The 16,728-nt window shown below is 44.4% G+C and overlaps 1 protein-coding gene across 8 annotated transcripts in view; it reads right to left on the bottom strand.

Annotated features, from left to right (window-relative positions):
• magi2a (membrane associated guanylate kinase, WW and PDZ domain containing 2a) overlaps window positions 1-16,728 on the bottom strand; it is a 206,139-nt gene that overhangs the window by 10,782 nt on the left and 178,629 nt on the right. For 7 of the 8 annotated variants that reach the window (XM_075471589.1, XM_075471592.1, XM_075471593.1 and 4 more), the window contains 8 exons: window positions 14,870-14,911; window positions 14,696-14,787; window positions 14,190-14,382; window positions 11,745-12,002; window positions 11,057-11,242; window positions 8,004-8,220; window positions 7,084-7,309; window positions 6,096-6,248 (listed from right to left, as the gene is read on the bottom strand). In XM_075471589.1, coding sequence (XP_075327704.1) covers window positions 6,096-6,248; window positions 7,084-7,309; window positions 8,004-8,220; window positions 11,057-11,242; window positions 11,745-12,002; window positions 14,190-14,382; window positions 14,696-14,787; window positions 14,870-14,911 — 1,367 coding nt within the window. The remainder of the gene's footprint in view (window positions 1-6,095; window positions 6,249-7,083; window positions 7,310-8,003; window positions 8,221-11,056; window positions 11,243-11,744; window positions 12,003-14,189; window positions 14,383-14,695; window positions 14,788-14,869; window positions 14,912-16,728) is intronic. The other variant, XM_075471590.1, reaches the window with a different exon arrangement.

Below are 16,728 nucleotides of genomic sequence, written 5' to 3'. Positions count from 1 at the left end.
TCATTTGACTTTTTATTGAATAATTCAAAACGTGGAGAAGAAAAATAGAGGAAAGACACAATGGTTGTGTAGCAACATCAAGCTGCAGCCGGAATCAAAACAGGACAGAACTGCATGTGCCCCAATAAAAGAAACAGTGCATAATGACCTTCAGAATAATACATAGTTAAAAAGCAAGGGAGAAAACTGGATATCTGAACACAAACACAAATTAAATACAAAAGACTTTCTTAGTTTTGTGTATATGGTAGTTTCCCCTACAGAGAGGAGGCTGTGATAGGGGCATGGTTATGAAAGAGCGTGATCTGCAATTTCCTAAAATCACCTAAGGGTGTAAAACATAGGTATATAGTTACAGAGTAAACAGTAAAATGGAATGCTTTTATGGGCTTGTAGACAGGCTGCATTTTAATCCAATGCTTCTTCAAATACTGAGTGCATTTCTCCTTCACGCATATATTGACAAATAATTTGGGGGTAATGTGGACTTCTGTATCTTGTCCAAGGACCCCCTGGCGAAGCCGGGGATCAAGATGGCAAACTTCAGACTGGTTGACAGCTCTACATCCTGAGCCTAAGCTCAACATTCACAAAATAAATGACAGTGAGGATGTATGATATTATTTCCTTATGAAAATCAAGAGAGATGCCCTGAGCCCATTTCTAGCCACAGACTTCAGGCAGCTAAGCTCAATGACCGCCAAACAGTGCGAGTTTAGAGGAGATAAGAACAGAAACAGTTTAGAATACCAATAAAGCTCTCTGACCATTAACTGTGAAGCATGGGGCAAAAGCAAACTGAAAGGGCTGATGAGCCATCATCAGGGGAACATCTGGAACAAAACAGCAAAACAAGAAAGAAAACAAAAGAAAAGAAAACATATTAAATGCAATATTAATTTCTTTCACAATTAAGCGGTGTCAGGTCATTTTGTCCTAATAACGAACACACCCTCAACTCGCCAGACTCGAAAGAGCACCAGTATCCTGCACATAAAAAAAAACAGCTGATGCTGCAGATGCTCAGATAAAAGCTAAAGTAAATATTACCCTATTTGTCTTTGCTTTTTGTCACCACTCCCTGGTGCACATAAAGTTGAGTCAAATCTAAAATTTTTCTCAACCCTTCAAGAGACGGCTCCGAGGTTGACTAATGGAGAGGATTCATGGGGAACAGAACAAAACGTGCCGCCCAATTACGCTAACAAATGAAGAAGTCCTCCAGTAATGGTTAGAGCAATTTGAAAGTCAGGAGCAGACTCAAGTCAAGAGAGGGGGAGTCATTAGGTGTCATTACAGTGGTCTGAAGAGAGGCGGAAGAGGTGGAAGGCAAGACGATTCGCTCATTAATCCTGACCTCTAAACAGCCGAGGAGAGCGATCACCATTTCCACCGTCAATAAAAAGGGAAATAAAGTTGAATGGACAGCAAGTGAACGTTGAGCTCAGAGAGCGTGAGGTGGAAATGAAGTGGGAGTTGTCTCTATTGCACTCGACACAGACACAACTCAGTTTTATTGAAGGGTTAATGCTTAGAGTGGCCATAAAATGTGACAAATTATCATCTGTAATAATCAGACACAATTTAAAAAAAATCTTTGCACTTGAACTTGCACCCTGAAAACATCTGTTTGAAATAGATAGCACTCTACCGGCTACTACAAATCAAAAGGAATTTCTTCCTTTTTAAAGCAGCTACAAGGGGCGTGCTGGGCTCATATGACTTGGCTCGAGCACAAAATGTCAGACTGAACGCAGGGAGGTACAGCGCAAAGAGGGCTTTTCGGTTTTTTTAAGGTCTTTGTTAAGGCTCCGGCAGAGCTTCAACCATGTCCCGGGGGAGGTGGGGGACATTGAGCCCGAATGGGCCATGTTCCGTGCCTCCATTGTTGAGGCGGCCGACCGGAGCTGTGGCCGCAAGGTGGTCGGTGCCTGTCGTGGCGGCAATCCCCGAACCCGCTGGTGGACCCCAGTGGTGAGGGAGGCCGTCAAGCTGAAGAAGGAGTCCTATCGGGCCTTTTTGGCCAGTGGGACTCTGGAAGCAGCTGATGGGTACCGACAGGCCAAGCGGAACGCAGCCTCGGCGGTTGCTGAGGCAAAAACTCGGGCTTGGGAGGAGTTCGGGGAGGCCATGGAGAACGATTTCCGGACGGCCTCGAGGAGATTCTGGTCCACCATCCGGCGGCTCAGGGGGGGGAAGCGGTGCACCGTCAACACCGTGTATGGTGAGGGCGGGGCTCTGCTGACTTCAACTAGGGACGTCGTGAGTCGGTGGGGGGAATACTTCGAGGGCCTCCTCAATCCTACCGACACGCCTTCCGATGAGGAAGCAGAGTTGGGGAGCTCGGACGTGGGACCTCCCATTTCTGGGGCTGAGGTTGCCGAGGTGGTCAAAAAACTCCTCGGTGGCAAGGCCCCGGGAGTGGATGAGGTCCGTCCTGAGTTCCTCAGGGCTCTGGATGTTGTGGGGCTGTCTTGGTTGACACGTCTCTGCAGCATCGCGTGGACATCAGGGGCAGTGCCTCTGGACTGGCAGATCGGGGTGGTGGTCCCCCTCTTTAAAAAGGGGGACCGGAGGGTGTGTTCCAACTATAGGGGGATCACACTCCTCAGCCTCCCTGGTAAGGTCTTTTCGGGGGTACTGGAGAGGAGGATCCGCCGGATAGTCGAATCTCGGATCCAGGAGGTGCAGTGTGGTTTTCGTCCTGGCCGTGGAACAGTGGACCAGCTCTATACCCTCCGCAGGATCCTGGAGGGTGCATGGGAGTTCGCCCAACCGGTCTACATGTGTTTTGTGGACTTGGAGAAGGCGTTCGACCGTGTCCCTCGGGGACTCTTGTGGGGGGTGCTCCGGGAGTATGGAGTGCCGGACTCCTTGATATGGGCTGTTCGGTCCCTGTATGACCGGTGTCAGAGTTTGGTCCGCATTGCCGGCAGTAAGTCGGACATGTTTCCTGTGAGGGTTGGACTCCGTCAGGGCTGCCCTTTGTCACCGATTCTGTTCATAATTTTTATGGACAGAATTTCTAGGCGCAGCCAGGGCGTTGAGGGGGTCCGGTTTGGCGACCTCAGAGTCGGGTCTCTGCTTTTTGCGGACGATTTGGTTCTGTTGGCGTCGTCAGGCTGTGACCTTCAGCTCTCACTGGAGCGGTTCGCAGCCGAGTGTGAAGCGGCTGGGATGACCATCAGCACCTCCAAATCTGAGACCATGGTCTTCGGCCGGAAAAGGGTGGAATGCTCTCTCCGGGTCGGGAATGAGATCCTTCCCCAAGTGGAGGAGTTCAAGTATCTCGGGGTCTTGTTCACGAGTGAGGGACGAATGGAACAGGAGATTGACAGACGGATCGGTGCGGCGTCTGCAGTGATGCGGGCTCTGCATCGGCCCGTCGTGGTGAAGAAGGAGCTGAGCCAGAAGGCGAAGCTCTCGATTTACCGGTCAATCTATGTTCCTACCCTCACCTATGGTCACGAGCTGTGGGTAGTGACCGAAAGAACGAGATCGCGAATACAAGCGGCCGAAATGAGTTTCCTCCGCAGGGTGGCTGGGCTCTCCCTTAGAGATAGGGTGAGAAGCTCGGTCATCCGGGAGGGGCTCGGAGTAGAACCGCTGCTCCTCCGCATCGAGAGGAGTCAGATGAGGTGGCTCGGGCATCTGGTGAGAATGCCTCCTGGACGCCTCCCCGGTGAGGTGTTCCGGGCCCGTCCCACTGGGAGGAGGCCCCAGGGAAGACCCAGGACACGTTGGAGAGACTATGTCTCTCGGCTGGCCTGGGAACGCCTCGGGGTCCCCCCAGAAGAGCTGGAGGAAGTGGCCGGGGACAGGGACGTCTGGGTCTCTTTGCTCAAGCTGCTGCCCCCGCGACCCGATCCCCGGACCAGCGGAAGATAATGGATGGATGGATGGATGGTTAAGGCCCCACGCGAATCCAAAGTGACAGCCAGGTTACTAATGTTTTTAACCTTTGTCTCACACATATTGAAGCTGAATCAGATAGATTTTTCTCTGATTCCTACAGTATGGACTGAGGATTGCCGGAGGAGGGTTCAAAGCGTCCATTGTATCTATTTCTCAGGAATCTATTCAAGATCATGGTATCAGGTTGATCTTTATACATCAACTGTAGAAACAGTGTTACTGTCTGGCCTCATGGAGAAAAGTACTTACTTTTAACATTTATAATCCCATTAAAACAAGACACTTGTCATGTATAACAGGCAGAACTTTAAAGTTGCCTTCACATAAGTGATCCATGTCTCATCCGCCTGTGTTTTCGTCAGGAACGGACTATTTGACGACAACAAGGTGGACAGTTACTCTCCTGTTTAGCCTGGAGGATGCAGCATCCATGACTTCCAAACAGAATTTCAATTTTTGATTAGCCAGACCACAGGACAGTTTTCCACTTCACCTCTGCAGTCCACCTTAAATGCGCTCAGGCTCTGAGAAGGCTGCAGAATTTCTGGGTTACTTCTATGCTTTTTTCTTGTGCCTATGCAGGGATTTTCACAAGAAAATCATCTCTGTTTTTAATGTAGCGATGCTTGAGGGACCTAAAGATCAACAGCCTTGTTCAGAATCTTTAATCTGCAAAATCTGTACAGGTCTACACTGGAAGTACACAGCCAGTACCTCTGTACAACATTTGATGATCTGGTATTACGCTATGATTTACATTTCACATGATTTCTCAGTTTCTAGGATTGTACTGGATTTTTTAGGCATTGGAACTTTACTTTAGTATTTCCATGTTATTACTAAAACAACCCTTCTGAGGGGTCAAACCCATTTTCACCCAAACACTGGACTGAGGCAAAAACCTGTATTCGTGTACCAAATTTAGCTCAACCTCTAATGAAGAAAGATAACAAAAGACCGGAGCATAGCATCGGTATCATCTTTACTTTGTTATCTGTGCTTTCACTCCCTTGTTTCCATTTACATACAATTCTATGAATGATAATACTTTACAGCTGACTAAGCAGTACCCAGAGGGATTTCTCCTCCTCTTCCACCTCTATCTGGACTCAATGGACTGCACTCACTACACCATCCAGGAGGGAGAGTAATACCTCCCTCAGGGGTATTTTGCACACATTATCTTTGACAGGTTCATTACAGATAAGCATTATAGAGCATACTGAGGCTATCAGTTCCAGACATAAAGGTTGTAGAACATGACATAAAGAGAAGAAGAAAGTAACGGTTTGAGGGGACTGATAAATACAGACAAGCTGCAGGGGAAGTTGTAATTCACATTGGCAGGAACAAATCACAGGAGATATACACAGCAGCGATGGAGATGGACAAGTGGAGTCAATGGACTTTAGTTTTGATTTCCATTTTTTAATTACATCTTTGTAAACTCTGAAAATGCATGTGCTACTTTGCTTTTTCCGCTGCTATATCAAGAGGGCGGTGCAGCTCTGCAAACGTTCAAGTATAATTCACTTTGGCAAGTTTTTATCTTAGTGAATTTCGTCGGTTACACCATTCAGGGAAGGGATGAGTTTTAGGAACGTGGGAGGAGACTTCTGAAAAACTCAACGACAAAAGAACAAACATCTCTTAAAGGTGGGGTCTGATGTTTTCTGGAGCATTTTTTATCAGATTGTCTGAAAACCTCCTCACGACCCCATTGCACCCACTAAAATAGAATGTTTGGAAAAAAAACGAAATCTTTTAGTCCATTGAAGAGGGTGTAGCAAGAGGAAATGTCTGACCAATAGAAGTAATGATGAGAGTTACTTCTATTGGATTCTGACACGCCCATCAACCGTCAGCCCCCCTCACCCCTCCCCCCTGCGCATTCACAGACTCGTTCATGTGTTTTGAAGGCGTGGTTTCGAGGGGTGGGCTGAAAGGAGAGGCAAGGTTGTGTATTTTCAAAAATATAGCTTGCAGGAACCGTTTTTCCAAGATCTCAGACCCCACCTTTAAGCTCTTACTAAAAGATGAGAAAAGTTGCTGCTGAAGCTTTGATAACATCACTCAATTACAGTGAGGCACTGCCATGTAATCCAGAGTGATAGAAAGCAGCTTAACTTTTAAAGAGTGTGTATCAGCTGAGTCAAAGCAAAAGACATCATCAAACCTACCCTCATCCTCCCGTTGCGGATGGCTGGCCCGTCCTCTGCCAGTCGTAGGACAAATAGGTCCATTTTGTACTCCCGCCCTCCTCGGATGCTAAAACCAAAGCCTTTCACGCTTTTCTCCAGCTCCACTGTGAAGAAGTCAAAGTCCTGCGAAAGCTGAAACAAGCAGAGATCCGAGCTGATTAGATTTGGGGACATGTGAGGATAAAAGAGGCTATGACAGCAGAATATAGTCTCAGAAAAATTAGGGAATGGGAACAGAACAAATGCTAGGAAAAAACATGTTAGATAATACAATCAAAAATAAAAAGTACGATTTTACAAGTGAATACGGAGGCCATATAACTCACTGTTTCATTTACTTTGTCAGACAGGCAACATTTACTTGAACAGAAATTTATAGATCAAATTCATTGAAAAAAACAACAACTGTGGAATCAAATAATAAACTATACAAAAAAACAGCTATTTAAGATTGTGGGTCAAACACCAAACTGTCACAATAACCCCAGAGAAACTCCATCAAATAGTTCCAGCACACATGTGGAGACATGTTGGAGTGGTTCTTTGTCTAGCTCTGTTCTGATTTTTCATCAACTCCGGCGGGAAACGTGTGAACTGCCCCACTACATCCTCATTAACTTGACACTGACTGCGCCTGTTCGGCAGTTTTGTGCCGAACAGAGAGCAGCCACAGCTGCCTGCAGCTGGTGGGCACAGCGGGAGACTATGAAACCTAAGGCTTTAAAACCAAAAATGCTAAAAGGTGGTAAAATGCTTTGTAGAGCTGAGATCTGCAGGGATGGGTGATAAATCTCTGATGATGTGCCACTGTGACGTAGCCCTTCCACACCACTCACTGTCAGTGATGAATTCTTAAGATAAAAATACCGGTGAGTACCATTATTCCACAATATCAGTGTGTGCATTAGCCTCCACTTTGCTGTCTGTGACAGGAGAATTTTTTTCTGTATGGGGCAAGCATTCATACTTGAACTGGTGGCATTCGGTAGTCTGGGATGGCGAACTGCCTTGCATCGGTAGCTAATTGTCGGTAATCAATCAGCGGGGGGTGTCTGTAGTCCAGCGTGGGTGGCTGCCGGTAGTCCGCCACAGGAGGGTGCCGGTAATCCACCGGTGGCTGTCGGTAGTCTGTGAACGGTGGCTGTCGGATGTCTGGTTTAACATCTTGCCTCGCCTTCACCTCAGACCTGTAACTAACAGACAAACCAGGCTGAAGGAAGAACTTCTTGAGGGATTTTTTTTTATTATTATTATTTTTTTTAAATCACTGTCAACATGGGATCTGAATGTTTTTCTTGCACTTTCTGACAAACTGCTGGTTCTCCAGGCGCTTGCAGAACTTGACTTGTTTTAGTTTGCACATATGAGTAAACAGGACTTCAGTAGGAAAATTAAACAGTGTTTCCACACCCATCCCATAAAATCTTCATCACAAAAAAACAACATTTTCTCAGAGGCTGTTGCCGGGTACAAAGAGATGTGGATATTGTGCAAAGCCGAGAGAAAGGCGACAACACTGTAGATTCAGGACCCTGTAGTTCTTGGTAAAATATTCAACAGATCTCTATAAAGAAGCAATACGATAAATAATTGAACAGTCCATAAGATTTAAGTGATGTTATACAACAAACTGAGGAGAAAGAGAGTGAGACAGGAACACAGAGAGAAGATTAAATAGTGAGACAGAAAAAGGGAAAGTAGTAATGTATAACAAGATATAAAGAAAAAATGAAGGAAAATATAATAAATCAAAGCTGGATTCGCAGGGTAACAGTCTTACCTCAGAGACTGATAGAGGGCCAGTCTATAAAAACGCTTCAAAGCATCAGAAAATCGGCATGAGAATGGTTGCATTGCAACTCGGTGTCCTTGCAAACCGTGTCTTACCTGCCCTCGTGGGTATAGGTCTGAGGTGGAGGAGCGGGAAGCTGGGTAACAGGGCTTTGATGGGGCACAAGGTTGGGCTGGTTCGCAGAGGGGTTTGGTTCGGTCGCTGCCTGGCCGGACTGGGAGGCTGCAGTGTTGGGTTGGGCCTTAGGGCTGTGCTGCTGAGCCATGGGACTCTGCTTTTCTGAGGTGGGGGCTGATGGAGGGTTGCTCATCTCTGTGATACAGACAAAACAGGAAATAAGAGTAACTAAATACCAACTTATACTTTTGGGGCACTTGGGGATAGCATTGAAAATATAAAGTCTCCTTATAAAGATCATCTGATGGATCAAATTCCCCATCAGCACATCTGGCTGTTTGCAGCTGCACTGGCAGTTGACAGCGACCCTATTACGGCTTTTTATTCAACACAGATGCCTGCTGGTGCTGGAAATAAGATTGATGAGAGGCGAGCATATACTTTTTTTTTATTCAAGGATACTTTGGCGTGTGAACTTCAGAAACCGGGGATTGAACCAGCAACCTTCTGGTAGAAAGACAACCACTCCTCCTCCTAAGCATAAGCTGCCACAACTGTAAACATTAAATATTGATTAGAGCGCCTTTCTTGTTTGATTAACCAGAGCGACACTGTTGCCAGGCAACAGGGGTCTGTGTCTGACCATTTTCAACTTTTTCTATATCTGAGATTCTAAGTCACCTCACTGTGTGCAGCGTTATGATGGTCACATTTCTGTAATTTATGCTTCTCCGTCTCTACTCTCTCCCGTCCTCCTGTCTGCCACCTGGAAATCCACCTGAGCGAAACATGTTGAAGGATGTCTCAGTTCCTGAAATGCATCTAGAACAGTGTTTCCCAACCGGGGGTACGCGTACCCCTAGTGGTACGCGGAGGTACTGCAGGAGGTACGCGGCACACAGGGAGTTTTTTTTTTATTTTTTATTAAGGCGTCACACATTTATGGAGGACTGTTTATGAAGGAGACTCCAGTTTTGTGATGAATGTTACATGAGTTAGGCCTGTTAATGTATTCTTAAAAAGAGAGAAATGTTACTTGTTTAAGTTAGATAACAAAGGAAGATTATTTTGATTTAGTATTTATACTATTTTGGTTAATTATTTATATTTCAAGAAAATGTTTTTTATTCTTATGTTGAATTCAACTGAGGTTAAAAAAAAAAGAGAGAAAGCCTGAGAATTTTATGTTCAAGTTAAGGATATTAAATAAAATGATTTTCATGTAATAACCACTGTGTTGCTCTACTTTTGGAGAATCATCGCACGCGTTGTATGTGTGAGGGGGTACTCATGGTGTGACAAGAAGGCTCAGGGGGTACTCAGGCCAAAAAAGGTTGGGAAACACTGATCTAGAGGATAGAGCGAGGAGAGAGGCAGCTTGTAGGAGGAGTTATGACACAACAATTCCACAATAATTCCCACATTGAAGTATGGAAAAGTATACATTATCGCAAGCAGTTTATTGCTCATCTTCCAGAAATACAGCAGGAGGCTGGAACAAAAGCATAGACAGATGATGCAACTATGTCACACCTCGAATGTAACAGACAGTTAAATATATGCGGTTACGTATCAGTTTAAAAATCCGACAGCTCCGAAACTGGAATGTCTCATATTTTGAATATTACCATGACTCTTTACCTTCATCTCCATGTGAGGTGGATCTCAGGTGGAAGAAATCTCAGGTAGGAAAGGAATCATGGAGAGGAGTCAAGGATGTATAAAGTTGTCCTAGTATCGTCAGAGGACCAGCACACCTGGCCCAATGCTGATTTTTTTTTTATTTGTAGCCAGAAAAAAACAGGTGGGTGGGCTACCGGACCCTTCCATTTCTCAACCCACAGGTAAACTCACCTTTTACTTTTAAACCAAGTCAAACCAGAGAAAGGAAAAGCCTTTGACCGTGTTTTTTGTTCAATATTACTGCAACTTGAAACATAATTCCAATACCAAATTAGGTCAATGATATGGTATTTGCACACTTACGCCAATGCTTTTGTCCGTTCTAGGTTTTGGGAACAGTTTTCGCGTGACTCCAAAGCTTCTCAGAGTTAATTCAATGCTCAGAGCCACCATACATGCAAATGTAAATGTCCAAAATAGTACCTGACTAAAGTGGATCAGTACTTTGCTTCTCAGCACTACGCACTTTATGACAAACAACGTAAAGATTGCATGGAGGTGGAATATAAAGACATATAAAGAAACAGGTTGTTTCGTTTAAAATGAGTTCAAGCCGTGGAGAAAATGTGGCGTAACTTGCAAAGGAACCCAGCAAGAGAAAAAGAGTGAATATATGGATATGATCTCCTTAAAAAAAGATCGGGAAATGAGAGGATGACTCATTCTTCACCGGATTTACTCACTGATTAATGACACCAACAGCTAACCTGTGGGAAACACGCTGTACAGTAGGCTGTAATACGTGCCGATGATGTGGACAGCAAAAGTCGAACTGGGACTCATTTCAAAAGGAACTGCTCCACAGGGCATCTTTGATACATCTTCAAAGTTTATCATGTTAGTTTTTAAATGCCTCACAATAATAAAGCATCCAACAGAAAAAAAAAAGTGGGCAGAGGTAAAGAAGCAGTTTGTCCATCTGTTCATGTAGAATGTAGGTCAGCCTTGTTTGCTGTGGCGATTTTAAGCCAGTTAAGAGTTTACGTTCGTGACCAGGTAAAAGTTTTTTGGGATTAAAACAATCTTTCTGAAACATGACCAAAGCTTATTAGAAGACTCACTGAGAAACTTAAGCAACACACACTCTTTTGGAATACAGTCACTGTCTCTGTACAGCTGCTGCTATAATAAAGAAGAGCATTTTAAGAATTTCATTAAAAATGTGTCACAGAAAAAGAGTGAGATTTGCTAAAGATGACTGGCTGACGAAGAACATGCTGTGTGAATATGATGAGTGACAGTCGGAAAAAATCCCATTGCACCTTTCAGCTAACAGTCAGTCTCAGTCTGACATCCCTGTCCAAAGCAGCTGGTCCACACACACGTTTGTGTCCACAAGTTTGCTCACCTTCCTGCGGGATGATCCTCAGGGTGACACTGAGGCCTGCATCTTTGATCAGCTTAACGATGTCAGCGTGCGGCATGTTGACGATGGACTGACTGTTCACTGCCAGTATCCTATCTCCCACCTTCAGTTTCCCGCAGCGGTCGGCCGGGCTGCCCTCGATGATGCGGCCGATTTTATGGGGCACAGCTGTTGAAGGATACAGATGCAACACGCTGCAGGTAAAGATGCTCTCAGCAGCAGATCCGAGGATTACTCCTGTCCCTGCGCACACACCACTCGCTCGCAGACTGAATATGTCTCTGTCTCTCTCATTTTGCCATTCACCGAAGGCTTACGTAAGGTACCCAGGATTGTTTCACATGTGTGGGCGATGCACTGATGCACACGGCAGCAAACCAGAAATATGCGTGTGACTGACTTGCTGTGGGAGGGCATGTATAATTGACAAGCTAGACTGAGAGGTGCTTCACTTCTTGTTCATCCATGACTTTATAAAAAACCTTGTCTACTTAAGTCTGGCTCTTATCTTGACATTACATAGAGACTATCTGCTAGATTACATGCATCTTTGAGGTTTTACACGATGTTCAGCTCTTGAAACGGTCGTTATGTAGATCAGAGGACGGCTGACTGTGCATAAGGATCTACTTGACTCCATAAACACCACTAAAACAATCACTGGACTCACTGTTGGCTGCAGCTGTTTCTGGCCTGTTAAGCGAGCTGATGATGACAAAACCGAAGCCTTCGCTCTCTTTACGGTTGATTATGACGTCACTGGGTTGCGTGTTGGGGGCTGACGTCCCGTCTGTAGTAGCAGGGTTTTTGCCCATGCAGGTGTTGGGAGGCTGGGCTGTGCTGGTGCAAAATGTGAAGTCACTGCGCGGGGAGCTGTGCTGCGTGGAGATGGAGCCTGGGCTGCGGCCGTTCTCTGGACAAGACTCACCTGGAAGAAGAGGCAGAGAGCTGAGCTGCACATCGGTTGCTGGGAGGTGGTGCATAAGTATACAGTCATCACAGCTGGTGGAGTCATCAGCCTAAACATTTTAAAGCACTGACAAGTAAAAGGAATACTACTGATCATCTCTCTACAATGTGATGTTGAGTTCCGGCCTTTATGTGAGTGTTTGACATGTAAATATCCATCTAAGCATTTCACCTGTCCAGTTGTTCTAAACACATATCATGCCATTGTTGCCAGTTCCATAGGTTCTACTGTTCCCCCATACTGTACTGATAACAAGCTAGAGAGTCAATTTCCTTTTTAGTCAGAAGGACACAGTGTCCATAAGTTCCAAAAGGAATTTCAAATTTTGATTCTTTGAACAGTGTTCCACTTTGCCTCGTCTATTTTTAACTTTGGCATATAGAAGACGGCAGTGTTTCTGGATCATGTTCACATATGGCTTCTTCTTTACACGACAGAGCTTTAACCTGCAGTGGGTGGCGCTGTAAGCTTTGTTCACAGACAATCATTTTTGGAAGCGTTCCTGAGCCCACGGAGTGATCTTCATGTTAGAATCATGTGTGTTTTGAGTGCAGCGCTACCAGAGGGCCCAGAAATCACTGGCATTTGATAATGATCTTCAGTTGTGTCCGTTGTACAAATACATTCTCCAGATTCTCAAAATCTTTTGATATCATGTACTGCTGATGATGGAATACTCAAAGCTTTTAGAGTTTTACGTTAAGGAACAGTATTCTGAAATTTGTAGGGAAAGCTTTTTGCAGATTGCGGAACCTCTGCCAATCTTTGCTTGAGAGAGACTCTACCTCCTTAAGGTGCTCTTTATATATGCAATCTTGTTACTGAGCTGTTGAAAATGAAGTTGCACAACTTTCCTCCAGCTGCTTTTTTTTTTTAAGAACCACTTACCTTTCCCGTGTTTTGCTGCCCCCGTCTCAACCTCAAATTCAAGCTGTACTGATATTTTTCATGCAAGGAAAACATATCCGATGTTGAAAGTGACTGTTGCGAATGGAATATTGGTTTATGAGTCACAAGAATTTACTAAATTTGGGTTCTACCTCTGCAGGCCCAAAACAACTGTTTGAATAAAACAGTAAAACACTTGTTTTACTACGTTTTAGCGGTCAAAGCCAGGAAGTTGATAAAGCTGAAGTGCACCTGTAAAAGAGTCCTAAGTGTCGTGACAGAGGACAATAAAAAAGTACAAGGATCTCAGAGTAGTATTTTGCACATACTGTATAGTGGTTGTAGTAGGTCAAATGCCATCTATAGACACAAGCAGAGAAGCCTTGTAGTTGTATGTGCGCATTCGATTTGGCATTCCTCCAAATAGATCATCTGGAAAAGATACTGTCCTTTCCTGCATCTTAAGCTGCAACTTTGCTTTATCAGGGTTACATTGTGAACCTACAGTGAGATCTGTCCGTTATATATATTCACATGTAGAATCACTTTACACCTACAAATGTACAAACAAAAAACCTGTAAAAATCTGGGGCGCTAGGTGCAGGCAGACGTAAGAGTGGAGAGCAGGGTCTGACACTTTATGAAGAACCAGTGGGAGTCAGACAATTAGGACGGAAGTAAAGGCCACAGGAGACGCCAGGAATGAGTCAGAAAGTAGCCTCTGGTGAGGAAAAATTGACAGAGAGGGCGGATAGAGTGGGAAGAATTGGATTGGTGAGAAGAGTGTGTCTATATGTGTGGGGAGGCGGTGATAATGAGAACAGGGGAGGCCACGGTTCACAGGAGAAGGTGCCCTCTGAGTGTCCAGACTCAAAGCTACATAGGTAAAGAGTCTTGAAGAAGGAGCAGAGAGCCATGTGCTTAAAATCAAGTGTGGACTCATGTGCTTTTCAGCAAGGATTCAGTCTAAATGCTCTGAGGTTAGAGCTTCAGTTTTCTGACTGATTAAACCCATTTCCTGAATCATTAGAGGACAAGAAAGGGAGTGGTGAACAGGAGAGAAAAGATGGAAGAAAGGAGGAGAAAGTAAGGCTTTAATTTGGTTTATAATGTAGTTTTAACTAATTTAGTGTGCTACTAAAAAATGCACTTAAAAAAAAAAAGCCCAAGGTTACGTCTTTAAGTGCCTTGTTTTGTCTGACCGATAACTCAAAAGCAGAAAACAGAAATTTGCTGATTCCATTCCTGTTTTCTCACCTCCTGCCTGAACCCTCCTCCTGATGACCAGATTCACCTGGCCATTACGCGCCGCTCCGTGCATCAGGTCGATGACATATCTGTGAGGCTTCCCCACCACAGGGATCCCATCGACAAACAGCAGCTCATCGCCGGGTCGCAACCGCCCGTCTAGATCTGCTGGACTCTTCTCGATGATGGCCCCGATCAGGATCTGTTTGGAATAGAGACTTTTAGAAGAGACATGGCCTCCAGGGGATGCAGATGCTCACTAGTGTGTCACAGGCAGTGGATGTTAAAGCTGTTGTTATTCTGTAATCAACAAAGCTCAGTAAAAACAATGAAATATTATTGTGTTACTTTAACAGACAGAAAAAAACAGCAACGCAGCCAAAGCCAGCACTCTCTCAGGGTTAAAGGTCAGGGGTTAGGTGTACAAAGTTTGTGTGTAGTGGGTTAAAGAGGAGAAAATGACAGGGTTCCACGCCCATCGCCATACGAGCCTTCTCACGCGTCTCCGGACTCACAGGCTGTCCGGCCTCATCACCGCCGAGCACCCGGAAGCCGAACCCGGACTTCTGTCTGCGCAGGTTGACCTCCATGTCTTGGTACTCCGCTCCTGACCCAAACCAGAGAAAAGCCATTAAGAGTCGTGTCATGGGAGCTGAAGAACAGCGTCCGTGCAGAGGTCATGTGTTTACCTGAAGAGTCCACAGGAAAAACAGTTCTTGGTTGAGTGGATTCTGCATAAAAAAAAGACAGGAAACCCACATAAACAATGAAAGATGAACAAATATACATCTTCAGACACACCCACAAAGGCACACATAAGTGGACAGCACAGCAGCAAACACAGATGCTCTCATACCAGCTGAAACGAGGCAGAAAGGTCCTGCCTCAGCATTAATGTCATTGCAGAATTTCAGCATCATCCATAAAAGCCAGGAAGTGCTTACAGCGTGTAATATACCCGTTCATTATTTACAGTGCGAGGTAGGATGTAAGCACTGATCTGCAATCAGGGGCTTCACACTATGCCATGATCTGCAAAGTAGTGAGATGAAGTCAACCATGGACAAGTGGCTGCGAATGAAAAATTCATTCCAATTGTATCTGTTTTATCATAGTGAGCGCTCTGCAGGGACTCAGCAGGAATGATGAGAAGGGAAAATCATGACTGCAGACAGGCAGACTGACACAGCTGTTATCCCTGGAACATAGAAGACGGTAACAATGCAATATTTAAACACATTTAAGACCAACTGAGTCAGAAATAAAACACCTGTTTTCCAAGTCCAAATGCAGTAAATGATACAAAAACAAAATACCGTTAACTTGAAAGTCCATTTGATAGCAGTCCTGAGCTTTTGATGGAATCACAGAATGATTTTGAATCCCTAGAAGTAGATTGTGTGATGTTTCATGCCAACAGTAATTACTATTGTAGATATAACTGGGTGCATATTGGTCTCTTTTGATTGCTTTTGGGATCATTTGCTCAGCTTTAGAAAAAAAGATTCTGCTGCCACCCTAATACACACTGAAGTTAAACATAAATTAGTCTATATATCGTCCTTTGATATTTTAATAGGGATAAGTGTGAAGAAATGCATCAAAGTTTGAATAACCTTTAACACAATCTTTGGAACCTTTAACACATCATTTAACATAACTGTTGACATTAATCTCTGAAGTATTACAGAGAGACAGATTTAACCAGTGTTGACAGAATCTGCTCACAGTGAACACATGGGAGGAACATAGCTCCGGGGTTGAGATGGAGTATAAAAGGTCACAACCTACTTCACCCACACCAGCGAGAGGAACAATTGGAGCATGCCTAAATTCTATTTTTGTCCAGTAAGTTTCACCAGACCCCACCCCTGACCTTTAGTAGAAGGAAGGTAACAGCAAACCGTGGTCTGATCACGGAAGCTAGAAACTACAGAGAAGTCAATGAGGAAGAGACTCTTGACTGCCATGTTCTCTTGAAGAGCCGGTGCTTTTGCTTTCGTGTTAGCTGTGCTACGGCTCCATGCACGTGTAACAGGACTTGAAATCAACAAACACACTGAACACCACTGAGGGCACGAGTTACGTCTTAAGCATTATGTCGCCTGCCTGTGCTTTTAGAGCCTGTAAAATAAGATCAGTAAAATGAGGTGCATCTGATGGGGTGATTGCAGGTTGGACATCATAATCATAAGTTGACATTTACCTGAGAGTTTATCAAGCCACCTACCTAATACAAAGTCAAGAAAGTCTCTGAATGAAAGCGTGAGAGAACACAGCAGGCAATTCTCCAAAAAAAAAAAAGAAAAAAAAAAAAGACTTTAATGACTTCTTCTTTTCTTCTTCATGTTTCTTTCTACCGCCTCCTTTCATTCTTCTTTGGACTGCTTTTGGCCCATATATAAAATATGTAGAATTTAGTACATGTTGGGAAGGTCATCATAAGTAAAAACCAAAATCAAGATGAAAAATAATAAATCTAATTTACAGATACTTAGAAAATAAATGGTCTTTTACATGGACCCTTGATGACAGCCCTTCTAAAATC

The sequence above is a fragment of the Odontesthes bonariensis genome, chromosome 8 (genome assembly GCF_027942865.1).
Source record: "Odontesthes bonariensis isolate fOdoBon6 chromosome 8, fOdoBon6.hap1, whole genome shotgun sequence".
Classification (NCBI taxonomy): Eukaryota; Metazoa; Chordata; class Actinopteri; order Atheriniformes; family Atherinopsidae; genus Odontesthes; species Odontesthes bonariensis.
The sequence above is the reverse complement of the archived record's forward strand: the minus strand, read 5'-3'. Positions and strand labels throughout refer to the sequence as shown.